General features: G+C 55.3%; 1 protein-coding gene across 1 annotated transcript; it reads right to left on the bottom strand.

The window, feature by feature from the left end:
- Positions 1–834: 834 nt before the first annotated feature.
- LOC137846506 (LIM homeobox transcription factor 1-alpha-like) lies at positions 835–27,482 on the bottom strand. The gene is made up of 9 exons (XM_068664511.1): positions 27,207–27,482; positions 26,664–26,729; positions 23,601–23,787; positions 9,099–9,331; positions 8,450–8,607; positions 8,279–8,356; positions 7,491–7,623; positions 6,959–7,117; positions 835–6,602 (listed from the first exon to the last, which is right to left on the bottom strand). The coding sequence occupies exons 2-9, from the start codon at positions 26,719–26,721 to the stop codon at positions 6,448–6,450; spliced, it is 1,161 nt and encodes a 386-aa protein (XP_068520612.1). The 5' UTR covers positions 26,722–26,729; positions 27,207–27,482; the 3' UTR covers positions 835–6,447.

The raw sequence follows: 27,482 nt of genomic DNA, 5'->3' as shown, positions 1-27,482 counted from the left end.
AAGAGCCAGGGCTCGTGAGACCTGTGAGCACTCTGCAGAGGCACCACAAGCTGTGGCTCTCCTCCAGCATGCTGGTGGCTGAAAACTGCTGTGGGTCTGCAGCGTGTAAGGTGGGACTGAGAACCCTTCCCCCAGCAAAAAGTGGGTCTCTGAGGTTTAGAAAGTCCTTTGGGATACTCGCAGGCCAGCTACAAGGAGAAACGAGCTGCTACGGCCTGCTTACGCAACACAATGTCTGCTGAGCTTCACAGCGAGCGCTTTGCTGCTGTCCAGAGTAGCAGCTTCCAAAAAAGTTACAGGGCACCACAAACCAACAATTTCCTGAAGTCTGCAGCCAGCAGAGCACATGCAGAAAGTGTCATGCACAGCACCAGCAGCCTTTGAAAGCACGGCACAGCTTTGCTGTGTTTTCAGCGTGAGGTTTTTGTCCCCCGTAAGGGTGAGGCGTGGAGCAGGAACCTTGGCTTTGACCTGGTTCCCAGGGGTTCTTACCCCCTTCCTGGGACACATTAATCCTTAGCCGTGCTTCAGCCAGGCACAAGTCCAAGCTTTTGCCTTTGAGCCTGTGGTGGTTGGCAAACATCACTTAGCATTTTCCAGTTGGGCAGAGTTTAACTCCTTTGGGGAGAGGGGCAGCAGATTGAAGTTGATCTGTTCCAGCTTCTAGTGGAGCCTGAATCATGAAGCTGGCCGTCGGCGTGGCTGCAATTCAGCAGTGATGGGATTCAAAGTGTGTCTGGATGCTGGGGCTGTGTCTAACAACGTGTATGCAAAACCCACTTTGTTTCCTTTTATCAAATGCCACAAATGTAGGAAGAAAAAAAAAAAAAAAAGTACAGATAAAGCATGTTTTATTTCCTGGTGGAAAAGCTGAGAGAAAAAGGTGACGGTGGCTTCGCTTCAAAGTGAATTTAGAGGAGGCAAGTGCTACCAGAAAAGGAGGAGAAATCTTTTGGAAATTTATTTGTTCTGGGCAGGACCCTATTAGTCAGAAATGTCTGTGGCGTGAATGGCTTTATTAAGGGTGCCGTTAGACGGGAGCGAAGGTGCTTTACATGTTGTTGACATTGTATTGAAATGTCAGCCTGTCAGCAGAAAAGCCATTTTTCATTATGTTTAAGGTGCAGTGGGCCCCCTCTTAAGCCTGGGTATGTCTCCTCCTTCTCAGGAGCCTGAGCTGCTCTATTATTACTTGCTCAGGCGCGTTAACCGCTGAGCTGCCGCTGCCATCGAGCAGCCAAACGCTCGCGGGGTTGAGTAAATTCGTTCCTAGGGAGAGGGGACAGAGGAAGATGCTGCTCCATCCCGCTTCTGCGTGCAATAAAGGCTTTCTGAGAACAAACTGGGGAGGCAGCTGCAAGTTTTACTCTGAATAAAGAACGTCCTCGTACAGCTTTCGCTACCCAAATGTCACCTAACGGAGAACTGGGACAGAACCTCCCTGTGGAGGGAGGTCTTGGGGTGGGGGCTGTGGTTTGAAATCGGTGCTTTCTTCAATTTACCAGCACCCTGGGAAGAGTTTCTAGGCTGAATCAATTTGTAGCCTTGGCAAATTTGGCAAAGGTTGCGAAAAGCAAAGGGAATAGCAGCAATTTTCTTCCCTGCAAGTGGCTGTGCCAGAAAACGGCTGGAAGAAGCCGAGGAGTGTTTTGCTTCTGAGCCTGAAGGGAATCTGTAGCTGCGTGCTGGAGCAGGCTGAGGCTGGGCCCTTTCCTAAGCACGGAGCAGGAGTTTTGCAGCTCTTTTTCCAACTGCAGGGGCTACCTGTTCTTGCTGGCTGCTGGAATAAAAATGGAACAGCAATTACTGCAGTTGGAGTTGGCAAATGCGAGGGAAGGGCTGTGGGTGCGTGATAGAGGCTGGAAATAGGGCAAAGCCAGAAGCAGAGGGCAAGTCCCTGGAAGTGTAGGAAAAAGCTCTTCCAAATCCAGTTTTCTAGTCCTGTCATTGGAAACGCAGCCATGCAAACACTTCCTAAAAGGAGCATCGGTTGCTCTGTTATCTTTCCCAAGGTGCGAATTGCCAAGGGAGAGGTCTGAAAAACCTGGAACAAGAATTGGGGACCCGGGAAGTGTTTTTTTTTTTTTTTGTTCCTGTACCGCAGGGAGATGACAGCACCTCACACCACTGGGTTTTTGGTTAGGCCAGGGCTGTGGAAACGAGCGCAGGAAGCAGTTACAGGTAGGACAGACACTGACATAAAGGCGAGCAAGGGGAAGAAGACCTCAGGCAGTCAATCAAGCTGGTAGGTTCAGCTTTATCTCCAAAGGCTGCAAAGGCTCGGCTAAATTAACGCCGAGTGGCTGAAATCAATAAGTGAATAAGCCCGTCTTACCCAGAGTGGGAGGCTTAGGGGGGGAAAAAAAAAGAAAAAAGAAAAAAAAAAAAGATAAAAAAAAAAAGATTTAGACCAGGATTTTTCTAGATTGAACCTCTCACATCCTCACGAACACAAAATAGCCGAAATAAACATCAAACCACTGCAACAGCGAGGAGAAGAACCCAGAGGACCAAGCTCTGAGATGCCTGAGGACCGGGAAGGCGGTGTCAGACTTTTGAGGGCAAACGCTCCATCGTTCACCAAATCCTTGTGTCTCTAGTCCTGTGACTTCTGGCATGGGCTTTTCCGTTCTTGCTCGGTCTCCTGGTCCTGTGCTTTCTCCAATTTTAGTTGCTCTCAACGCTTGTTTTCAGGCAGATGTGCGTTTTGGCTGGCAGTTGAAGCAACCTGGCTGTCAGCTCTGTTTTCACTTACCCTCCGTCTTTCCGTGGGGCCTTGGATGCCAATCATGACATGTTCTGTGCCTCTGATTACTCACCTTTAAAATAAATAACACCTACCTGGCTGGGGAGTAGTGAGGGATCATTAATTAATATATGCAAGGAGTTCTGAGGTCCTTAGCTAAGAGGAAGCTAAGAATCGTGAGTTCATTCTTTATTTTTGCTCAATTTCTTTCTGGTTTAGATCTCAGCGTACAAAGTTAAGTGTGTCGGGGCTTTTTTCAGCCTGTTGCTTTAACTCCTGTTGATGTCACTTTTCCTTTCAAGTGGAACCCGAAAACCAATAAGGTAAATTACACACGATCCTAGAATGAGGAACTAACAAAAACATCTCTTTAATTTTTCATCCAGAAAATATTCTCGTTTTACACTCTGCTTCTCTTACTTAAAGGAGCCATAAATCAGCGTGTTCCTTTGGTGTTTGCAGTCACCGGGAGAGAGATTTAGTGCTGCTGGCAGGGCCAGGGCTGAAATGGGCAGCAGCCGAGGGCAGGGAGCTGTGCAGAGCCACATTCCATCCGCACACACGTTTTGCTTTGCTTGGCTGTTGTCCAGTTGTTTTTTGAGTTGGTTTTGAATTGGGTGGGCAGAGGGGGAACGTTTTTCAGCCGGTGGTCACCTTGATTCGCTTTTATTCACCTTTATTCTCTCTGGAGGGGAAAGAGAGGGCGTCCAGGTGTTTCAGCATGGTGTGGCTCCGTTCTTCGCTCTGCTGCCAAGCGGCCGGAGCCTTCTCCTGGAATAATTTCCAGGTCCCGTGATAGCCGTGAGACTTAGCTCCCTGACATCCATGGGGTTTTGGGGTGCATGCTGTTACCCCCGAGGTGCAGAAGGCAAACTGACCCCTGGCCATGCTGGTGATGCTAAAAGCAGCCCCGTCCTTCGGACTGGTGCCAGGAGAGGCATCACTTGGCAAGCCCGTTAGCTCCCCAGGCATGGACAGCACCAGCTGTGGATGTGGCACCCACCTTTCTGCTTTCCCTCTGCTCCTTTCAGGCAGAATCCAGCCCTGGAGAGCGCCTGCACGCTGACAGCTGCTCGTTTCTAGAGGGTCTAGCTCTGAAGTGGCTTTGGCACTTGATCTCTCATCACCATCAGACTCCTTTTCTCAGCAGCTCCGGGTCTAGCACAGCTCCTCGCAGCAGCTCACCGTATTTATTTATTCTCGTTGGGATCCTAGCTCCTCGTGCAGCTGCCTGGGGAGGTGGAGAGCTGCCAGCACGAGTTCCTCGGCTGCTCCAGAATACCTCGCTCCTAGGGAAGGGAAGGGCTGGGCTGTCCGAGGAGCCCTTCCCTGGGGTTGTCTGACTGTGCTGAGGCAAGCTTCGGGTTTCCACTTACAGTTTGCTTTTTATTTTCAAATGTACATGCAAAAAAAAAATAAAATAAAAAAATAAAAACATCAGCACATCACAGCACGAGATCACAACGAAGAGAAGGGAGGGTTTCAGTGGGTGAAGCTGGCTCCAGCGTCCGGGAGAGAAACACCAATTTTTGCACAGAGTTCACCGTAACATTCTCTGAAAACTTAATCTAAACTGAGACCGTCTTTGTGCAAAAAGAACCGTACAGCTTCAGGAGTTTTTCAGCATCATTTCTTACAGGTGGCTGACCACACAACAAAGGTGGAAGCCAACCAGCTGCAGTAGCTGGGTCTAGAACTTGTCTTTGTGGGCAAACGTACGTCAGAAACGTCTGTTTCTGCACAAGGCTCCCCCTTCCCTCCCGAAAAGAAATGCCAGAGTGTCTGTAAACTATGTACACAGGCTGGGGGTGAGAGCAAAGGAGAGTCCAGCTACAGAATCTGGCACTGCAAACACAACGGGACGTGTCACATTCACACAGCTTTATTAAAGGTGAAGCAATGCTGGAGTGAGCTTTGTAGGGCTGCGGTTCTGTTCCACAGCACCTTTGTGTCCTTTATGTTCTCTATAAGTAGTCTTGAGAAGGTGAAAAATTCCTGACAAGAAGCAAAATGCATCAGGACTGCGTCTCCTTTCATTCCCAAAGCCAGGATTATATAGTTCCTGGGTATCTTCCTCCACAACCACAGACAACAATAATTAGCCTTTTTTTTTTCCTTTTTTTTTTTTTTTTTTTCTTATTGGAGAGGATACACACCTTTACAATCAGACCGGCAAGCCTGTGGAGGCGCAGAAGTAAAACACCACATACAGAAACAGCAGCCAGCCAGGTTCTCAGGTCGCATTTTTAGGCTCACAACCCTGGAGATTGAGATGCGAAAAGAAGTCGGCGTTTCCTTCTGGGGTTGTCTGCCACTTAGTGTTCAAACAGACGTGGAAAGGTTGGGTCTGAAGGACCTTGTCCCTTCAGCTGGCACGCTCTTAGGGAAACCTGACCTTTCTAGGAATTCTGGCTGTCCTTCATAAACACAAAGAACCAAACCCCAGATTTGGGTCCTGGGCAGGAGACCGAAGGGTTTCCCTTTGGTCATAATTCAGGCTCCCAGTCTCTGCTCTCTCTTTTTTGCCCATTTTAGTTTTTGTGGCTGTTCACATCGGCACCCGTTGGCTTCTCATAACTCTCACCTGCTTCACGCAGGAGGGTGAAAGAAATGGATTCTTTCATGAGAAAAAATGGGAGAAAATGGATTTCTGCTTGCTATCCACAGTAGAGACATGCTTTTCTCTTGACTGAGTCCTGCTGTCACCATCCTCAAAGCAACAACCAGATGTAGCCTGCTGGAGGTAAGTGAGATAATGCAACGCAATTTCTTTCTTGTCGGAGGGAAGCAGGGCGTTAGGATGCCTGAAAGAGGAGCCAGAGTGGGAAATCCTGCTGTAGAGAAGGGGCTTTCTAGCAGGAATATTTTTAGAGTAAAACCATTTCGCTTTGCTGTTTTAAAAAGGAAACAAACAGAAGATAAGTCTTTGTTCCGCCCATAAAGGGAGTAGAAGTGCCCCTTTAGAGAAAGAAAGACAGACGTAAAGGCAACAGAAAGCTCGCTGTGGATGTGTTACACTTCTCTTGGCATCCTTCAGCATGACAGAGCACGAGTACTCCCGTTTCTTGAAGCAGACACCCGAGCACAGCCGTTTCATTCCAGGGCCAGGCTGTCATGCATTTCTGAAATGTCAACCATTAAAAAACCGCACCGTGCCAACCCGTCGACAGCCACGAAGAGAATCTCTGAAGCAGCAGTGGCATCCCTCAGAGATGCCTCAGGACCTTGGCTTTTGCTGTTGAAAATTAACCTTGTCCCATAGGCTGGGAAATGAGGCAAAACAGCCCGGCGGGCAGCTCAGCTGCAACCAGGGCTTAAATAAACAGAGTTTGTGTGGGAAGGGCACCTGCTAATTCGGGGGGCCGCCCTGGTTAGCTTGGCCAGTCTTTGTTTGAAGGACATAATGCTCAAAAGCTTAAACACTGGACAAACTGCTAAAGGTACAGCTAAACAACATCATACCATTGATCTACTCGTGGCTAGAAAAAAAGGGAGAGAGGCAATCCAAAGTCCTTCAGGCTGTGAAAGGTCCCCGTGGGTTGGTGCTCGTGCGTGGCGGCCCCAGCTGCCTCCTCCGCTGTGCAGTGCTCGAGGAATGTCTCTGACGGTCTCAGTCTGGTTTCTCCTCCCTCACCCTCACTTCCGAATTTGGAGCAGCATCCACCCGAGATCCTCGCGAAGAGCCGGGAGCTTTTCTATGGTCAGGAGGTGAAGTAGGAGCTCTGCATGGAGTAGAGTCGGTCGATGGGGTTGCCCACGCGGGCCTGGAGGAGGTTGGCCTCAGCCGTGGACAGCAGGCAGTCTCCCAGGTGGCTGATGCTGTCGCTGTCCATGTCGTGGAAAACTCCTTCTGAGTCTGGAAGAGGAAAAGAGAGGGAGATAAGTGGGGACGTGGCACGGGCACATTCCACGGGGGGAGCTGGTGTGTGGCTTCATCACAAAGACAAACCACCGTGAGCACGAGGGGACCCCACGCCGGGACCAGCACCGGGCACGGCTCTTCCCTCCCTCACCCAAACATCTCTCCTTGGAGAGAAGACCCCAGGCTCACTCCCCAGACCCCAGAAGAGCTCAGCCCGAGGCTGTGGCCTCGCCAAACTTCCTCTGATCTACGTCCAAGTCCCGTGGACCATTGGCAGGGTTGGATTCGTGGCTTGGGCAGCTTTGGTGCAGGGACACGGCTTCGGTGCAAGCTCCCCGGCGCTCTCCTACCGTAGGGGTGCAGGTGGTCTCCTGGCAGCTGGGGCGGTGTGAGCCCTTGTCTGTACAAGTCTGTGCTGTAGCCGTTCTGATCCAGGGGCAGCAGCTGCTGCTGGGGGATGCGAGGATAGGGAACCATCAGCCCGTCCAGGCCGTGAACGCTTGCACCGTCTAAAGACACAAGCAGTGGGATGGGTTGGAGAAGGGGCGCGCAGCTTGGGTACAAAAACATGACCCCAAGTGGGGTCAGCACTGCACGAAGCTCAGGGCATCCCCGCAACACAGATGCGAGGTTATAAACATCCACGCAAGGTTATAAAAAGGATCCTCTTCCCAGGAAGAGGACAGGCATGTGAGTACCCCTGAGTCCTGCTGAGCATTTCCCAGCACCATTCCACCGTTGGGGTCACCGACAACTTGCACACCAACTCAGCCACAACCTGCCTTAATCCTCGTGTGCATTCCCTCTCCGATCTGTTCGAGCCGATCCCCCCGCCCCAGCCTGCAGCCCCCGGCGCTGTGGACGTGCCCCCCAGCTCCTCACCTTCGCTGTCATCGTTGCTCTGCCTGCTGTTGCGGCCGGTCCCCCTCCCGCTCCCCAGGCGAGGGTTGCCCAGCTGGTCTTGCTCCTGCTGTTGCTGCTGCTGCTGCTGCTGCCTGCGAGCGATTTTCTTCATCTGCAAGGAGACCGAGACCCCAGATTTGAGGCTCTGAGCAGGGGGGAGAGGCAGCAGATGACTGCCACCTGCCTTTCGTTGCCACCGAGCATTGCCATGGTATATCCCTGCCAGGCTGCTCGGGGTGACTCCCCTGCAGCCACCATCCTCTATACCCAGCCAAGACAAGCCCTGTGAGCAGCGGGGCTGGCAGGAAAGGCTGTAGGATCTTTCTGGGAGATGCCACGCACAATTTAAAAAGCAAAGGGCTTGGGTTTACTGCAAGGTCAGGTTCTGCTTTCACCCTGTGCATTCTGCACCACTGGAAAGGTTTTCCCTGCAACTTCTGGAGGGAAGAAGTGGGAAATCCTTCCAGTCTTCCCAGTCTCACAGTGAGGGGGGAAAGTAGCAAGTAGCAAAAGAATGATAAAAAAACAAAAAGGAGAACATTTAAGCTCTGCAAACATCTATAGGCTTCTTACATTCCTCTCCAGGCTTTTGCTATTATTAGATCCCTGTTGCACAATGAGGTGGACCCGTGGTTTGGTCCTGTGACCAAATTTTCTGACCAATTTTCTCTTTTCCTAAGCTGTTCTGTATTTCCTTTGAATTGGATCAGTGTGTGATATCCCAGACGTGTTGGGAACACTGCTGTGGGGCAGGGACCATTGCTCACCTTGGCTCTTTGGTTCTGGAACCAGACCTGCACCACCCGCACGGTCAGGCCCGTCTCAGCTGCCAGAGTCTCCCTCACCTGTCCGCAAAACGAAGGGAAGGAGAGCAGAATCAGAAATTAATTACGCTTAAAAGGGTCCAGGCCTGCAACCGTGTAGCGGCCCCGTCATACCTTCCTGCAAGGCTTGGAGGAAACCTCGAAGGAGGCCTTGAAGGCCCGCCGCTGCTGCGTGGTGAGGATGGTGCGTGGGCGCTTGGAGCGCTTGTGGTCTTTGCTCTCCTCGCCGCCCTTGCCGTGCGAGTGGCTGCCGTCTTCGTCCTCGCTTTTCACTGCAAGGGAAGGTCGGGAGCCGTGGCTCAGCAGAGAGCGGCCTTTCCAGGCCGTCTCCCAGGGCAAGGATTCAGAGAAACGGTCAGTTTTGCTCCTCACGAGGAGAAATTTGGGCCAGAAGCGCAGAATGAAGCCAGGAGAGCTCGCGGGCTGAGCTGTGGCTCAGGGGAACACGGTCAATAAGAGGTGGTGCTGAGGGATCAGCCCGGCCCCGCACCTTCCATCCCAAAATGTCTCAAATTAGCCCAGCCAACCCTCTCCAGTCACACCAAATAAATCGAAGCACCCCCTGGGCTGCCCCTCTGCCCTCACCGAGGGGACAAGGCGCCACAACCTCCACCCACCTCTGGAGCCTCCCTTGGAGTTAATTAAGGACTGGCAGCAGGACGAAGAGGCTCACAGGGCCTCACCCCTTCCAAAAACCATTGTACCCTACAACCCCCCCCTGCCTGCCCCGCTCCCCACCCTCGGTGCTGCTCCAGCCCCTCACCAGACTCGGTGGGAGCGGGGCTGATAGCGCTCAGCATCTCCTTCTCCTTCTCGTAGTCACTGCGGCACAGCAGCTGCCCTTCCTTGAGCACAAACTCGTCCCCCCGCTGCAGGCGCCGCTCGCACTCGCAGCAGTAGAAGCAGTGGACGTGGTAGACGTTCTCCAGCACCCTCATGATGAGCTCGGACGGGGCGATGGCCTTCAGGCAGCTGCTGCACTTGGTCTGGAACAGCCTGCGAGGAAGGCCCTGGGGTTAGGCACTTGGCACGGGGCTGCTGGGGCAGAATCACATAACCACAGAATAGCCCCGGGATGTGAGGGACCCCAAAAGCTCACCCAGGTCCAAGCTTTTGGTGGGAAAAGGGAGCCTGGATGAGATTACCCAGCGCCCTGCCCAACCGCACCTTGAAATCCTCCGGTGATGGGGACTCCACCACCCCCCTGGGGAGGTTCCTCCAGGGATTTTTCTCGCTGTAAACCATTTCCTTCCTGCATTAAGATGAAGCCTGCCCTGGTACAGCTTGTACCCATGGCTTTTTGTCTTCTCCACGTGGCTCCTCGTGGAGAGAGAGCTGTCATCCACTTCATAGCCACCTTCAAGTACCAGAACACCGTGATGAGGTCCCCCCGAGCCTGCTCTTCTCCAGGGTGAAAACACCCAACTCCTTCCATCCCTGAGGGGCTCAGGAACCAAGGAAGGAAGCGGGTGGACACCAAAAAGTGTCCTTCTTGGGGGCTTCCTGACCACCTATAACCCCAGGGAGGAGCTCAAACGTGCTCGGCCCATCAGGACAGAGCTGGGTGTCCCCTTTTCCTCTCCAGGGCTGTTGGCTGCCTGTTTTTGCCAGGTTCATGGCAGATTTCACTGTGGACCCCCCCCGGGACAGTCCCCAGGGCTTGGCAGAGCCTGGCGCGGGGAGTCCCACCGGGAGGTGTTTGTGCCCCACTCCATGTCCAGAGAGAGGAATAAACAACTGCGAGCGCCCCGCGCACCGAGCAGATGGTTCTGATGAAGTAATTTGGGATCTAAACAAATGTGAGCGGCGGTGGCTGCCGGCTGACAGCTTCTATTTAGCCACTTGACAAGAGAAAGTAATAAAATAGGGATTAATTAGGCTGTTGTTTAAACACACAGGATCTTCCCCACCAGCAGGGAACTCATAAACTGGGATTGAGAACAAGACTAGGTTAATCCTCCTGGCAAACTCTGTGGAGCAGGATGAAGAGGCTTACAGGGGTGGGCTCATCCCTTCCAAATACCACCATGGATTTGTGCTGTGCGGTGGCTTTCGGCTGCGGTGTCTGGGACATTCCAACTGGAATGGTGTGGGATTTCTCTCTCCTTTGTGTGAGTGCGTTTGCACGCATGTTCCTCGCCTTGCCTCTCCCTCTCCCTCTCTCCCTTTCCTCTTTGTCTTTCCGTAATTCACACTTGAAAAATAATAACTGAATTTGAGACGAATTGCGGGGAGTAAAGAGCAGCCTTTTAGCCATAACCTCAGTGTCTTACGGAAGGAGCAAGCTGGGAGCGTGTTCCAGGCACAAGCCCAGCCCAAATCTGGGCTGAATTCGAACCTGCCCCTTTCCTAACACTGACATCCTTCTGTAACAGCAGAAGTGAAATAGTAAAAAGAAAAAAAGAAAAAAAAAAAGAATGGGAAAAAAAAAAAAACACAACTCAACGAAAAAAACAACCCAACCCACCAAGAGAGCCAATCTGCAGTCGTGGCTTTCTGGGACCGGTCAGGAACAAGTGACATGCGACCAACCATTCAGTTATTAATGTTCCTGGACTTCAAGCCCGGCTGGAGCGTAACGATCGTGTAGCTGGAGCCCTTGCCTGCTGTGTTCTCACCCAGGGGTTCCCACCTTGATCCTGCCCGCTGGCTGTGGCACCAGCCAGCCGCAGGTGGAGGAGGATCTGCCAGCGATGTGGGCTCCTGTAGGGAGCCCAGGTTCAGCCCAAGAGCCCCAAATCCAGAGAAGGGAGGCGGTAAGACCCCAGGCCCATCAAACCAAAGCTTTGCTTCAACATCTTGGCCTGCCTCCAAGCAAGGAAGGGGAGAGTTTGGGAAGACACCGATGGAAAACTCTCTGTATGGATCCACGCTTGTGTTTCCTCAATTATTTGTACCCAGTTAGGTGCCCAGCACTCCTGGGGGCTTTCATATCTCCACCCTTGGTGACATTGCTGGTTGCTTGGGCAAAATGTCCAGAAAATTGCCCAGAAACAGCAAATAAAGGAAAGCTTTGAACCTGGGTGCAGTGGGATGTGTGGAGCAGAGCAAGGAGATGGAGGTACAGAAGTTGGGGCTGGGAAAGGAGACCCATTCCCCCACAAGGCAACAAACCCATTCCCCCCGCCGCTGTCGGGACCAGGCAGTTAGCAAGCCTCATGTGAAGATCTTGTCATGTGCCAGATTTCCCCGAAAAGGGTTTTTTCTTTTTTTTTTTGTGCAGCTACCAGGTGAGGGAAGTGCCGTTACTGCAGCGTAACTCAATAATGCTTTTGGCACTGCGAGGCTCGCACACTCCATCTCCCAGCTAAGCCCCGAAAACAAATCCACTCTGCTTTGTACTAATTGAAGAAAACATTCAGCAAGCAGCTCATAAACACGGTGTCAGCTCGCATTACACAAAATTAAAATTCTCAGCCCCTCCAACACCAGGAATTCCTAAAGAGGCTGGTTTTAATATTGCCTGAATCCGTTTAAGTCAAGGTAATATTGTTTAGGTTGCCATAGGAACAAAACACATCTCCGTGGCTGGCAGTGGGTTCCGAGGAGGCTGGGGAGGCTGAGCGGCGAACGCGGCTGCCCGACGGCTGGGAGCGGCTGCCTGGAGAAACCACGCCGAGGGATGGTCCAAAACCGAAGCGGGTTCCTGGGTTCGTCATGAAAAGCGCGTTGAGGAGCAGCAGCGACACGAGCAGGATGCCTGCGAGGAGAGGGAGCAGCAGCAGGAGCCCTTCCGAGGGCTCGTAGCTCGCTGCTGCCTCATCCTGCTTTCCGGGAGGACCCTTGTGCAGTCTCAGCCTCGCGGGCCGTGTGTCTGTGTTTGTCCTAAAACGCCCCTGCTGACCCCACTTTTTGGCTGGGTCTCCACATTCCCAGGTCCTCAACACCCCCGTTTCCTCAAGAAGCTGTGTCTGATAAGGTTTCTTACTGGAGCTGTGATAACGCTATCAATTTTTATTCCTGGGGATGTTCAGAAAGCATCCAGCAAGCAGAGGCACGTGCCTGCACACAGCATTCGCAGTATGCATACAGACACACATCCCACATCCTTACCTGCTTGCCTCAGATTAATTTTACCTTTGCAAAAGATAAGATTGGATTTTCCTGCTGGGGAAAGGCTCACCTGGATGGAAAAACCATCCGGAGCTGGGAGGCGGATGGGTTTAGAAGCCTGAATGTCTTTGGGGATTTGCAAAGCTGCATGGCTGCTCACGGGTCAGCATCGTGAGGGAGACTTGGGGCTCTAGATTTTGGCAGCCAGTTCCTGAAGCTGGTGGATGCTGGATGCAGCTCACTGATTCACAGTCTGGAAGTCCCAGTGCTGTTGCTCTGTCTCCTTTCATGCCTGGGCACTCGAGCAATGCCCAGCACCTTTTTGAAGCTGAAATTTTGCTCAGCATCAGGAGTTATGCAATATGGAAAACAGTTTCTTTCCACTATTCAATTCCCTTGCTCTGCTGACACTTTCAAACGAGCGTTCTCACTCTTTATTTACCACTAATTTGCTTTTCTTTTAATAACAGACCGGCCAAACAGCTGGTCAGAGCAGCACGTTGTTCATTTTCCCTTGGAAGTTCAGTAAAGTTTCTAAGCGTTGAGCCCAGGCACGAGGCATCACAGCGAAGCATCCTCTGCGTCCACCCCTGCGTATTGCCAAGGAGCTGCAAACTGCTTTGGGGACTTCCCACCTCTTTTCAGACATTTCATGGACTGTGTTTATCAGATTCCAGTCCTGGTAAACCACCCCAGTGCCTGGCTGTCTCTTAATCCTCGCTGAGCATCCCCGTTGCAGCGCAGGATGAGAGCCTCTGACCTGCAGCAGCAGCACAGGGGATGCTGACCCAGGCCTGGGAAGGGTAATTTGGAGCGCGTACGATTGCATCGCTGGGATTAAAAGGTGTTAATGAAGCAAGGAATAAGCTGGAAGGCCTGTGCTTCATGGAACTGGCTTATTTAGTTAGGGTTTAGTCAAAATGAAGCAGTCCAGGCTTAAGCAAGGTCTGTTTACTTAACACTGAGCTGCAAAATCCATTGTAGCTGGCTGAAATATTGAAGTGGAGCTTGCAAAGCCGCAGGCCAGATTTCGGGCTGGGGCTGGGGGCTTGGGGGCGTGACGGGGACGGGGACACACAGGGGAAACAAGGAGGCAATGACAGCACAATATGCTCTTTCATTCCCTCCTGCACCAGCCACGTCCCCTGGCTCGGCCGTGCAGAGTGGCACCGGGGGCACGGTGGGGAAAAAAATTTCCTTGTGCTGAATCTCTGGCTTCTTACAGCAACGTTTGGGGCAGAGAGAGGGGAAATTGGGGGACCACAAGCTGCCCTCAGCTACCTCCAAAGCTCTTTGTGGGCTAGGTGAGTAGATTTGCCCCCAGAAGGGCACTTTGTGCAAGGCACACTCAAACCTGACCCTCGCCGTCCATCGCTGGGAACACAATTTGGAAGGATGAGGGCAAGGCCATGGAGAATGGAAGGATTTGGGGATGTTGATGATGAAAAGCAACGAGTCCACAGCATCTCACAGGTGTGGTCTGGCTTGTCCCGACCCCGTGAGTGCACCCAGCATCCATCCAGGAGCCAAGAGGTGTTAGGAGCCCTGCTCCCGGGGCTTGGTTCTGTTCATGTCAGAGATGGGAAACCGATGCTGGAAAAAGATCCGAACCAGAAGCAAAACAAAACAAAAACAAAAAAAAAAAGCAAAACAACACCAAAGAGGTTCCCAAAGCCGGAGAGATTCATAAATATTAAAGTGACACGAGTGAAATGCTACTGAAAGATTTAATACTGTGCTGCTGCTCTGTCCCTCAAGGGGTTAACCCCCCCACTGCGAGGATATTACTGCCAGCACGGTGGCACCGAGCCATCACCATATAATCTGATGAACTCTTTTATTAAATTTCACAGGCCTGTCTTCTTTATTAAAATCTCCCAGAATTCATAGGGCGCCTGTCATATCACTGCTGAATGCTAACAAAAAATGCGTGTTTCTTCTTTTATTATTTTTTTTTTTTCTCCCCCCCCCCCCCCCCTCCCCTCCGAGGACCGCCGGGGAGGGTTGCGTTGCGGTGGCTCTGCCAGGTGAAGGGGAGGTGGCAGGGGAAGGAGGTGGGAAAGGCGAAGGGAAACCTTCTCCCCCTGCACCCCATGGGTGCTCCCCGTGGGCACGGCTCGATGGCAAGGAAAAATGGTCCCAAAATTGAGTTTTGCCTGCAAAAGCCATCTCCATGCAGGGACCCCGTGGTGGGAGGAGCGGGGTAGGACCACACCTTGAAAAAGGGTCCAGAAGAGAGGGATGGCAGCGGGACCGTGCCCCTAACACCCCGCTGGACATCTGATCTGCCCTGAGAGCGCCCTGCGAAGCTGGGGATGCTCTGGGTGATGTGTGCAGGGAATTTGGCCGCTCTCGAGCATCTGTGGTCACCCTCACCTCTACCACGCTGTGCCAAAAAGGTTCCTTCCCAGCTTGGATCCCATACCAAACCATCCCTGAGCTATGGGAACATGGGATGCACTGGCATTAGGCTGCAGCTTTGCTTTTGGGTCCTCTGGAGCACGCTTTAATGCTTTTTTTTTTTTTAATACAGGTCATGGGGGTCCCATTTTGGGCTGACCAGGGGCAGGCAGAGCGGGCTGCGGGATGCCCAGAGCCCGGGCGCAGCGTTGATTTTTCTGTAGCTCGTTGAAAGTTGCTGCTGCAGCTCGGAAGCTCTGGTGGGGGCTTGCACTCGGTGCATATTTTTATCACTTGGTGCATATTTTTATCGCTCGGTGTGTATTTTTATCGCTCGGTGATGCTCTGCCAGCTGCCTAAAGAACAGAGCAGAGCCCGATGCTGCTGCAGCACGGAAGAGGTGAGCCCAGCCCCCTGCCTGCATGCCCAGGAAGGGTGTTTTCCTAAAACCAGCTCTTCTTCAAAGTGTAAAGCTTGACATTTGTACTCAGCCCGGCTCCTGCTTCTCACCAAGCTCTGAGGAAGCTCCAAAAAACGAACACCGCATCTCAGACGGATGCTGCAAAGCCCCGCACGGCGAGACACCCCCTCGAGGATGCTCCTCTCCTTCTTCCCCCCTCTCCAGCCAACGAGACAAGACCCGAGAGCTCGCCCGGGCTCCGAGGGCTCGACGCCGGAGTTATCAATTCCTATTGATTTTGTCCTGCCTTATTGCGGGGCGGCGGGCAGCTCCATTAGTATGCCCGGCAGGAGAAGGGTTCCTGCGCTAGTAGCTAGGGGTGATATTACCCACCCCGATAGTATCCCGGCTCAATATCCTGTTTCTCCTTTTCTCATTTCCTGTTTGCAGGTCTGAATGCGAGCGTTGTCACAGCGCGAGGGGGGCTGGCAAGGGTGGGGGGAGACAGCAGGACAGTGTGTGCCGGGGAGGGGTAAGGGGGGGGCATTAACAGGGGGAGCTGGGGGAAGGGGGTGGGGGGGGGGGAGGCAGAAGGGCTGCCGACACTTTTATTACAGATTTAATAATGACAAAAGAACATCATTAAACATTCATTAGAATTATTTAATTAAATTTTACTTTGGAGGGGGGAAGAGGGGAGAGAGAAAGAAAGAGAAAAAAAAAAAAAAGAGAGAGAGATTAGATATGATGTAAAAAGCAATATTGATTGAGAAAAGAACAAGCTGGGGAGATGTGATTTAAATTAAACTCCGGGCTCTCTCCCTCTCCTCTCCGTTTTAAGCGAGGAAGGGGCCGTGCAGCAGCAGGGGGGGGGCTCGGCAGCCAGCAGCAGCCCCAGGACACACGTCCCTGGCTGGGCCACCGCGGGTGACACCGAGCTGCCCCCAGCAAAACGCCCCCGGTGCCATCGAGGGTGCTCGGATGTGACCGTGCCCTGCTGGGGTTTTTGCACGTCCCAAAAGCTCCCTGTGTGGGTCAGGAGGAACAGAGATCCCCGCAGCGAGGGCACCAACGCCCCCTGAAAGTCCTTGAAAGCAGGACTCGTTTTGGAAATGATGCAAATGCCCCCCCGGCATGACCGCGACCCCAAAATATTTCAGCTCTGTGTTAAGGACGGAGGATGGAGGAGGTGAGAGGCTGCGAGCAGCCACCTTAGGAAAGGTTTTCGAAGGAAAATTGCCTTAATGAGTGGTCTGTGAGAGGGAACACACCAAGCCAGCGTGGTCAGCTTCTGAGCCCCTCTGCGGGGATGCCCTTAAGCAGGAGATGTGAGTTGAGCAGAGTGCAGCTCGGATCAGGCACCGAAAAGAGATTTTTTAAACAGCAAAAGCTGTCCTGTAACAGGAACCCAGCGATACGGGGCAAGAAGATAGAGAAGGGAAGTTCAAAGTAGTGGAAAAAGAAAAAAAAGAGTAAGAAGAGGTTAAAGTGGTGCATTGATTTGACAGGAATTGGGAAAAAGGCTCGGGACGGGGCTTCTGCAGCTGTATCGGGGGATCCCAGCAATGTGGGAACAGGCAGAGGTGAGGAGCTGCCACCAAGATAGTTAGGGTAAGCTGCAATTAGCCACATGGAAGCCTAATTAATTGTTAAAGGGGGCGAGGGAAAGGAAGGTGGGAGCACTCGATGGTTCTGGGTTGGAATTTGCTTTGGGAAGCCACGAGGAAAGAAGGAGCCACAAGGAAAGAAGGAGCCACGAGGAAAGAAGGGGCCACAAGGAAAAAAGGGGCCACGAGGAAAGAGGAAGGAAAGAGAGGATGAAGAAATGGGATGAAGGATTGCAAGGATTTGCCCTTCCAGCGCTAGCCAGGCTTGGAAGTGAGAGAGCAACGACCATGAAAATGTGGGGACAGTAGGAGAGGGAAGGGAAGGGAAGGGAAGGGAAGGGAAGGGAAGGGAAGGGAAGGGAAGGGAAGGGAAGGGAAGGGAAGGGAAGGGAAGGGAAGGGAAGGGAAGGGAAGGGAAGGGAAGGGAAGGGAAGGGAAGGGAAGGGAAGGGAAGGGAAGGGAAGGGAAGGGAAGGGAAGGGAAGGGAAGGGAAGGGAAGGGAAGGGAAGGGAAGGGAAGGGAAGGGAAGGGAAGGGAAGGGAAGGGAAGGGAAGGGAAGGGAAGGGAAGGGAAGGGAAGGGAAGGGAAGGGAAGGGAAGGGAAGGGAAGGGAAGGGAAGGGAAGGGAAGGGAAGGGAAGGGAAGGGAAGGGATATTTCAGTTGAAGGGACCTACAAAGACCACCAAGCACTTCAGGGCTAACCACGAGCAACTTTTCCATAAGTCACCTTCCCTTCAGCCCTTGCAATCTCACCAGCCGTGGGCTCTGCACCTTGGTGCAAAACTTTCACCTGCTCACACGTCCTCCCCAAACTGCCACCGAGCCCCTTGCCACTCTCTCCACCACTTCTGGAAGCACTAATCCCAGAGAAATCGCTAATCCTGGAAGCACCGAGTACCCAAAGCATTTGCAAGCACTTGATTGTTAATTTACATCTGTATTCTCTGCTGCAGGGGGCTGTCACCTTGACCCCTGGTAGTTTACTTTGATTTCCAAGTCCTTTGGGTTTCATATTTTCTTTTTCCTCATCAGGCACAAGAGAAAGCAAAAGATTTTAGAGGCAAGCCCGGCTGCTATCGGACCGCGGTAAGAAAGCTGTGCCCACTCGCGGCGTGGAATTTGGTGGCGTGGGTCTAAGGGAGGCTCAAAGCCACGGGACACGAGGCGAGGAAGGAAAATTCAGGCCAAAAGAGAGAGAAATCGATCAGAGTAAATTACATTTAATTAAAGCAGAAAAATAATGTGCGGCGCAAGGAAAAAAAATAAAAAAAAAATCTCTTCCTCCCCTATGTATTCCCCCATTAGAAAAACAATCCAACAGCGATGGGGAACAGACAGCACGTGGTGGCTGGTTTCTTAATCATGCTCAAGGCGCATCTGCATATTTCTTTCATTTTGCGGTGATTATAGAGTTAGTGTTTAATTTCCTGGGCCCTGTGAACAAACCAAGGCGAGGAACAGGGAGAACTGGGGTAGGAATAGCTTTGTGTAATTAACGTCATTAATCATGATGCTCTCGGTGGGAGACGGGGCTCAGCCACCCACCCGACGAGGAGAGAGGGAAGGCTTGGGACGGGGAAAAGATCGCGGCGAGCCCATGGTTTGGCCGTGCCCTAAGCTTTGGGGAGCTGCTTTGCTCCACATAAACCATGGATGTAAGGCTGCAAATTGTGTGTCCGGCTCCTTCCCAGCTTCTTCCCAGTTCCTTCCCATCTCCTTCCATCTCAGCTCCTTCCCAGCTCCTTCCCAGCTCCCTCATCCCAGCTCCTTCCATCCCAGCTCCCTCCATCCCAGCTTCTTCCCAGTTCCTTCCCATCTCCTTCCATCTCAGCTCCTTCCCAGTTCCTTCCCAGCTCCCTCATCCCAGCTCCTTCCATCCCAGCTCCCTCCATCCCAGCTCCTTCCCAGCTTTTTCCCAGTTCCTTCCCAGCTCCCTCCATCCCAGCTCCTTCCCAGCTCCCTCCATCCCAGCTACCTCATCCCAGCTCCTTCCATCCCAGTTCCTTCCATCCCAGATCCTTCCCAGCTCCTTCCATCCCAGCTCCTTCCCAGCTCCTTCCCAGCTCCCTCATCCCAGCTCCTTCCATCCCAGCTCCTTCCATCCCAGCTCCTTCCATCCCAGTTCCTTCCATCCCAGATCCTTCCCAGCTCCTTCCATCCCATCTCCCTCCATCCCAGCTCCTTCCCAGCTCCTTCCATCCCAGCTCCCTCCATCCCAGCTCCTTCCCAGCTTCCTCATCCCAGCTCCCTCATCCCATCTCCTTCCATCCCAGCTCCTTCCCAGCTCCTTCCCAGCTTCTTCCATCCCAGCTCCTTCCATCCCAGCTCCTTCCCAGCTCCTTCCCAGCTCCTTCCATCCCAGCTCCCTCCATCCCAGCTCCTTCCCAGCTCCCTCATCCCAGCTCCTTCCATCCCAGTTCCTTCCATCCCAGCTCCTTCCCAGCTCCTTCCCAGCTCCTTCCCAGCTCCTTCCCAGTTCCTTCCATCCCAGCTCCTTCCCAGCTCCTTCCCAGCTCCTTCCCAGCTCCTTCCCAACTCCTTCCATCCCAGCTCCTTCCCAGCTTCCTCATCCCAGCTCCCTCATCCCAGCTTTTTCCATTTCAGCTCCTTCCATCCCAGCTCCCTCCATCTCAGCTCCTTCCCAGCTCTTTCCCATCTCCTTCCATCCCAGCTCCTTCCCAGCTCCCTCATCCCAACTCTTTCCATCCCAGCTCCCTCCATCCCAGCTCCTTCTTTCCCATCTCCCTTCATCCCAGCTCCACGCTTGCTGCAGCCCCCAAGCACTGGCACAATCGGGACAGTGGCACCCACCCGTGACCATCACGGGCTGCTTGGGAGCAGAAAGGGGGCTTGAAACATCAGGTGCACCTCGCACCACCCCCTCTCCCTGCCCAGGGGGGCTGGAAGGAGCTGGGCGTGCGGCCCCCATTCATCACTGCCTTATCATGGTGCTCATTATCTCATTTATTTGCTCACTTCTTGGAGCGCTGTCACTTCTCGTTACCTGCCCCATGGGCAGCAGGGGCCAGGAGGAGACACGGGGGGACCCCGATGGAGAAGCTGGATGTGGCCGAGCAGGGCTGATGTCCTTGCCCGCAGCTTTTGGGGGAAAATCAGCACTTTTGGGAGCTTCGACGCTCCGCAAAGCAGAGCTGGGCCAAGCAGGGGGCAGCCAGAAGCCCTTTCCCGAGAGCAGCGCCTGTCAGCAGCTCTTGCAATCCATCACGTTTTGTCCTTGAGTCCCCGCTCGTCAGGTTCTGGCATTTCAGGCGCATCTCAAGCATCATTTTTGAAATTCCTCGGGCCTAGGAAGCGCGCTGATAATTTCTGAGCCGGCTGGAACCAAACGTCCCCCAAACGGGGCAAAGTTTTTTATGCTCAAAAGCAAAAAAAAAAAAAAAAAAGAGAGCCCGTCACAAGCAAAAATCCCAAATCCTTCTGCTTTCAACACCAATTTCATCATTTTTAGGGCCTGACTCCCGCGCCTGGAATGTGTGCGGTTTGCAGACAGCGCCTGGGCTCATTCTGCTCTCAAAGCCCCGTCCCGGCGTCTGCCCCCCAGGGGATCCGTGCCCGGGGGGAGCCCTCCTGCAGGGCTTTAAGCACGACCCAGCCCGCTCAGCAGAGCTCCCTCTGGGTCCCCTCTGCCCCCCCTTCACTTTCCAGCCTGGATTTGCAGCCTGGGTGTCCCCCCCCCGATGGAACAAGGCAGCTCGCTGCCACTTTTGCGTCCCCGTCTCCCATTTCTCACCTCCCACCCCAGCTCCTGGACTTCTCCCAACCTGCTCCATTTGGAAAATTAGCCCAAACCAGGTCGGTGCTGGATACCAGTATGGGTGCTGGATACCAGTATGGGTGCTGGATGCCACCCTGCGCTACGGGACACAGCAGGATGCCACCGGGTGTCCCTGCAGTGCATCTCCATCACTATTTTGGAGGTGTGCGCCCAGCCAGCTGCTCTCAGACCGTTTTTTGCAAGGCTCCCTGCCTCTGACCATCCCTACCTGCTGCTCAAGCCTGCTTTTGAGGCTTCAAAAGGTGAAGCAAGCTGCTGCTGCTCTTGGTTCAGGATCTGACCGAGCGGGGAAAAAAAAAAAACACCACTTTTTGGCTGTGGATATGATCTCTGAGCGCAGCAATAAGTGGGGAGGGGGCTGCTTAAGGTGGGCTCGAGCTCAGCTTGGGCTCTGTGTGATGCCCGGCCGGGAAGCTAACAACCCAAAGGCACCCATGGGGGGCTAACGGACTGATTGTGCCGCTCGCCCCCTCCTCATCCCTTAGCATCCAGCCGGAGAAACCGCGGGGATTCACGCAAAAACGGGGAGCACGAGGGCGCACGGAGCCCGCGCTCTATCACGTAGGAGCAGCGCGGCGATGGGGAGCCAGGTTCGAGCCGAGTTCACCCCGTATCTCCAGCGAGGACGAGCGAAATCATCTCCACATGGGCAAGAGGAGAGCGCGGAGGAGAGGGGGACGGCTGCCAGCGCGCGGCCGCGGTTCAGATCCCTCCCGACAGCTCCCCGGCAGCCCCCGCGTTGCCTGTCATTCCACAAAACAAACTTCAAAGTAAACAAGGCGCCCGGGACGGGGCCGTTGCAGCCACTCTATCATCCTTCAGGAGTATTTTCCTTCCTCCCCCCTCCGTCCCGGCCCGAGCCGTTGATGTTTGATAGCATTTACGCGAGCTGCCCGGAGCGGGATTTACAGGGCAGGTGCCTGAGCAAAAAGCGCAGGAGAGCTGGCGGGGCCCCAGGCGAGAGGGGAAGAGGAAAGCTTCCCAAAAGCCTTCAGCTTGTGGTTTTATATGATAGGGACTGCAGAACAACATCCATCTTCGGGCTTAACATTTCATCTCTAGATCAACAGCCCGTTCCTTCCCCCACGTTCAGCTGCAGCTGCTGGCTTATCTCGCCATTAAAGCATTTTCCTCTTATTGCGCAGCTCGCATGAGGGGGAATAAATGCCAGATGGGTCTCCCCTCCAGGTCACCCTGCTGCAGCCACGGTCTGCGCCGCGGCCCCGGGGCGACGCTGGGTCCTGCAGCTTGGGATTAATCGCTGGCCAAAGCCGGGAACTTTTTGGAGAGTCAAGGCCAAGAATGCGGGCTCTGGGGGGAGCGGATTTCCAAACAGCAGGACTGAGAGTTTGCCTCCCTGGAAATTCCCATGCTGGGAGCGCAAAGGTGCTGAGCAGACGCCGGCGGAAGCGCCCGGAGGACCGACTTGCAGGACTTGCAGACCCTAAAGGTGTCTTTGCAAATCGGGCTGAGGTCCTTCGAGCGCTGCAGCGAGGTTTGAGCAGACCGGGTCCAGCACCGAGCAGCAGCAGCGTGGTCAAATTTGGCGCAGGGCGAGGGGAAATGGCATGGCCACGCTGCCCTGAGGACGCACAGCCTCCCTTTTTGGCCAAAAGCAGCGTGGAGGCTGGGGTCTCCACGGTACCCCATGGAAACCCCATCACAAACCAGACACCCAGCTCCTCGGAGGGACGAGGGGCTCTGCGCAGACGGGTTTTGCCAACACATTTGGGTCTGATTACGCACAACCACAGCCACCAAACCCCCTCCAGCCACCAGCTCCTCCTAGCCAAAGCGGAGACCTGGCGGGGGCCCATCCTGCTCAGATCCAAGCAGCCCTCGGTGCTCACCCTTTTTGTGGCTGAAGGGTGAGGGAGAAGCCTCCTCGTGCCCACCCGGCTCTCCCAGCCACCCTGGGGAAGCGGGCAAGCCCCCGGTGTTTTTATTGCCATCCCCATCGCTGCCAAGCGCCTGCGTCACTGGCGGGGAGGAGGCTGCGCTCTCTGATGAAGCGCGGAGGAGATAAGATCAGGCCGGTCAGAAAAGCCTTTAGAGGACGCTGCCAAACTCCAGCAACCCAGAAATGCCGTGGAGTGTCCGTGCAGCCTGCCACCACTATCCCCCCACCACCCCGGCCAACACCAAACTCCCCAAAATTACGCCCATGTTCACGTTTTTGAGTTTTGCAGACAAGGAGCTGGGGATAAACACGGTTTTCTTGGAAATATGTGCGAGACGGAGGCCCTGGCTCGCTAACTGCATCGATGCCACCCTGCCCGCGGCCCCGTTTCTCTCATTTCTGCTTCCACACTCCCATGACAAAGCACCACCTCCACCATCCCACTCTAGCTTTTGCCCCTGCTGACAAAATCAAGCTAAAAAAGAGATTTTTTATTTTTTTTTTCCAAATAATCCCACACGCAGCACTGGCTGTGTTTTATCCAACGCACAGGGCAGAGCCCAGCAGTAGAGGGAAGCCACGGGTTAATGTCGGGGTGCCTGCTTCCATGCTGCACCTCCAGATTCGCACTTTAACACCTCGTTTGATCCACGAAAAAACAAGCAGAGAAAGGCAGCAGTCCTTCTACTCTTGGAAGCCCTGGCAAGATGTTCCAAAAGCTGAAGGGCCAGGGCTGCCACCACGAGCAGAGCCAAGCAACAGCAAGAAAACCAGCGCAGCCCCATGGCGCATCCTTTGGGACGGGCTCCTCTGCACCAAGGAGCGGGGTCTGGCTCCTGCCCCATCACCAGGACGCAAAGCATCCAGCTGGGATCGTGTGTCCCCAAGGCTCAGCCTCCCTCCTTCCATCCCAGCAGCCGAGGAGAGCGTTCGATCCCGATATCGTGGCAGAAAATCGAGATAGATGCCCCTGCTCACCTCACCTGCTGCTCACCACCCTGCGTGCCACCGGTGGCTGCGCTTCCAGGACCCCACTTTGCACCAGCTCCCTCCCCGCCTGGAGACGGTCAGCACCGAGCCCGACCCCCCCCCCAAAAAAAATCACTTACTTCTCGTAGTCGTGCTTGCAGTAGAGCTGCCGGTTGCGGCAGTAGCAGGTGCCGGAGAGGGGCTGCAGGCAGACGGCGCATTTCACGCAGCCTTCGTGCCAGGAGCGCTCGTTGACGCGCAGGAGGAAGCGGTCGGAGATGGGGGTGTCACAGCCGGCGCACACCTCCCGCATCTTGGGGTCTGAACCTGGGCAGAGGGGAGAAGGTGGCGTGAGAAGGAGCTGGGCTCTGCCCCGGGGCGCATGTTCCGTGCGGGGGTGTCTGGTTTTTGGGAGGGGGTGATGCTAAGCCTCGCACAACTGTTTGCTTGCACGATTACCTACTGGTTTGGGTGTTTATTTTTTAAAAAAAAAACACCACGTGGTGTTGGTGTCAGCGGCTGAGCACGCACAGGAGGGCGAGAAGGGAGGCTCGGCATGGAGCTCAGCCTCGAAAATGAAGGCAGAAGTTGGCCCTGTGAAAGCAGCAGCAAAGCTGCTCCTGCGAAAGCAGAGGAAAAGGTTTCTGAGCGGTGACTTCCAGGGGAATCGTGCTCCTGGCATCGCACGAGCTGGACGTGGGGAACACGCACAATGGAACCGGGGAGCCAACGTGGAGCAGATCCACGCAGGAGGTGGTGGGGCTGCAAACCTTGCCCCAGGCCAACGCACAGCCCCGGGGGTGAATTTTGCCCACTTTCACCCCGCGCTCGGTGCTGAGCTGCTTAAAAGAGGAAAGGCTGCAGAGATTTGGGATATTATTTTTTTTTTTTCTTTCCCCTCGGCGTTATCAACATGCAAATCTATGGCTGCTCTTCAAAGGCTTCGTCATGATAGCTTCAAGGTAGAGGAGTGAGCAATAAATGCGCTATCTGCCGCGCTGGATCTGGGCTGCAGGCTGAGCCAGGCAGAGACGCCCCCTCCGATGCGCACAGCCTCCACGGTGCCAAGCTCCTTGGCTTTTACGAGTGCTTATCGCCATCCTCTCCCTCCCCAGCCTGGGAACACCTGCCCCAGCGGGGCTGGAGGGGGGACGGTGGCTTCACAGGGATGAAGATGCCGAGGGGAAACAAGGTCTAGGAGGAGCGGGGGGCTCGGAGGGCTCGAGCCCTTGGCGAGCAGCAGGACCAGATGCAGGTCACTGCTCCGGGGTGAGGAATGGAGAGGGGTTGTGCTGGCCAAAGAGGGATTTGCACCAAAACTGGGCTGGGACACACGGAGGAGCCCTGACCCAGCCCCTCGGCAGCTGGTTTTCCGGATTTTTGGGCATCGGCGAGCTGGAATTGTGTGCCCCGGGTGCAGAAGGGGCATGGAGCAGGCAGGGCTGCTGCAGGGACAAAATGCGGGTGGGCAGAAAGTGTCTGCATGCAGGAAGCTTTCCGAGCGCTCGCTCTGCCCAAGTTTAGCTGCAGCCAAAAACGGAGAAGCCACAATGTCCTGAAATCATCTGAAACCGCAGCAAACGTGAGGGTGGAAATTTGGGTAAAGGCAGGTGATCCTCTTTGCTTTTTGGGCACTGCTGCCGTTACACCAAGGCAGGAGGAAATGTCAGCAGGGAGTGAATTTGAGGAATTTGGGTTTGCTACACCCACAAGGACCTCCAAAAATGGGGGTGTGGTGGGCAACAGCGGCTTCTGCCACGTTTCATGGGGTCCTGCACCACTGGTATCCCATCCCAGATGACTTCAGCTGCTTGCCCAAGCCCCTCACGGCTCCTGGGCTCAGCTCAGCTTCTTAATCGTGTTCTGGGGCTTGGAAACGGGACAGCAGCTCCTGTGGGAGGGGGACAGACCCTGAAAGCTTGTGCTTCTCGCAGCCACCCTGAACGGCTGGGGACAGAGCCGGTGTCGGGGCTCTTGGTGCTGCAGCAAGCCCAAAATGCGTTCCTCAAGGGCAGAGGCACGGAGATCTGTCCTTGCTGCAGCCCCTGGAAATGGGGATTCGAGCTCAGGAAGGTGACAAATGAATGTGTGCCGTGCTGGAGCAGCAGCACAACGGCACCGGGGCCGCGAGGAGGGCTGTGATGGCGCAGCACCGGCACGGTGGGACCGTGGGTGCTCATCAAACCTCTGTCCAGCTCCCCCTTTTTCCTCCGCTAGCAACTCCTGCAGTCAAACATTTCCACCTTTCTTGCATCCCAAGGGGCCAAACCGCCAGTGGGTTATGGTCTGTGGCCGACAACCCCAAACTCCTCTTGAATTTGGGGGGAAAAAGCAGGGAATCGTTTCACGCCGAATTAGCCCAGGGCGGATATTTAAACAGCCGGGGAGCGTTTCAGAGCAAAAGGGGGGAGCGTTGTGAAAGGGAGAGGGAGAAAACTTGGGAGTGGAGGGGGGCTCCCAGCGGGGACCGAAAGCAGAGGAGGTTCTGCCCTTTTTTGCCCCAAAGACCTCAGCTTTTTAGGAGCAGCCGTAGAAATGCAAAAGTTTGGCCCAGCCGCTGTGCTAACGAAGAGCAATTTCCACCCACCCTGCGGTACCTCTGCAAGAAGGGGCGAAGGCATCAGCGTGCCCGGGGGGGCAGCTTTCGGGTGCCTCGGTCTAAATCGTGTCCCTCCCGGCCAGGCCTTTTTGGGGTGGCCGGATCCGGCCTCGCTCCGCTGGGGAGCGGCAAACCCCATGCGGGGTGCGGGTGCGCAGCTGGGTTGTGCGTAAAATCAGCGAGGAAATGGGGGGGCAGCGGGGCTCGGAGGAGGTGAAGGGGCTTTTTTTGGGGTCAGGACAGGTAAGGAAGGGTCGGATGCTGGGGCTGTCCCCGTCCATCCCGCGCTCGGTGCCTCGCTGGAGTCACCGAACGCCCTAAGGACAGCAGCAGCCCCCCGGAGCTGTTTTGGGGTCGCAGGGGAAGGGGGTCGGGGGGGGGACATTTTGCAGCTTTACCGGGGCTTGGGCTGTCTCCAAAGCATCAAACCGCAAAACCGGGCTGAGCCCGGGGCCGATCCCGTTCCCTGCGCACCGGCACCGGAGCCGGTAGGGACGGAGGAGAGGGGACAGCGGGAGGGGGGGGGACGGGACGGGACGGGACGGGACGGGACGGGAGGGTCGGGGCCGGGCTCTGCTCGTTCCCCGCCGCCCCCGGCACTCACCGAAGCCCAGAACCGGCGTCGCCTGCTGCAGGCAGGACGGAGCCTCCTCCGTCTTCATCCCGGCGGCTGCGGGCGGAGAGCAGCGTTAGGACCGGCCGGGGGGGACCGAACCCAAAGCCCCCACCCAGCCCTGGGTGGGTTCCGTCGGCCCCCGGCGTTTTCCGCGTCCCGGTAAACGAACGGCAACGAAATCCCGGCGACGGCGCCGCGCACCCGCCCCGGTCCTCCCGGTCCCGTTGGGGCAAGCCCCGACCTTGCCCCCGGGATCCCCGGGAGCCTCCCCGCCCGCTCCGGTTCCCGGCGATGCCGCGGCGGGGGTCGCTCCCCCCCATCCCCAGCTCCGCGTCCGTGAGACCCGACGGGACCCCCCCCAGACCCGCGGGACGGCTCCCGGTGCCCGGTTCCCGGTGTCCGGTGCCCGGTTCCCGGTTCCCGGTGCTGGGCTCTCCGCGCCCGGACGGGGCGCACCGGGAGCGCGTCCCCGGGGTTGCCGTCAACCGGGTACCGGCTCCCCGCGACCCCCCCCCCGTGCTCGGCACCTACCGGGGCACCGGAGGCACCGGCACCGGTACCGGCACCGGCGCTTTTCGGGGAGCGGAGCGGGGCGCGAGTGTGCGCGGGGCAGAGCGCGCAGCCCCCGCTCGTGTCCGCGCCCGTGCCCGTGAGCGCCGCCGCCCCCCGCCTCCCCCGGGAGCGCGCCTGAGCCGGGAGCGCGTCGGGGGCCCCATCCCGCCGGGCCCCCCGAGCTGGAGCCCGCTGCGCGCAGAGCCCCGTCGGCGACTGTCGCGATAGAGGCGGCGCTCCCCGTTGGCGCCGAGG

Source organism: Anas acuta, chromosome 32 (genome assembly GCF_963932015.1).
Source record: "Anas acuta chromosome 32, bAnaAcu1.1, whole genome shotgun sequence".
NCBI lineage: Eukaryota > Metazoa > Chordata > Aves > Anseriformes > Anatidae > Anas > Anas acuta.
Note: the sequence above shows the minus strand (reverse complement) of the source record. Positions and strands in the feature narration are given on the sequence as shown.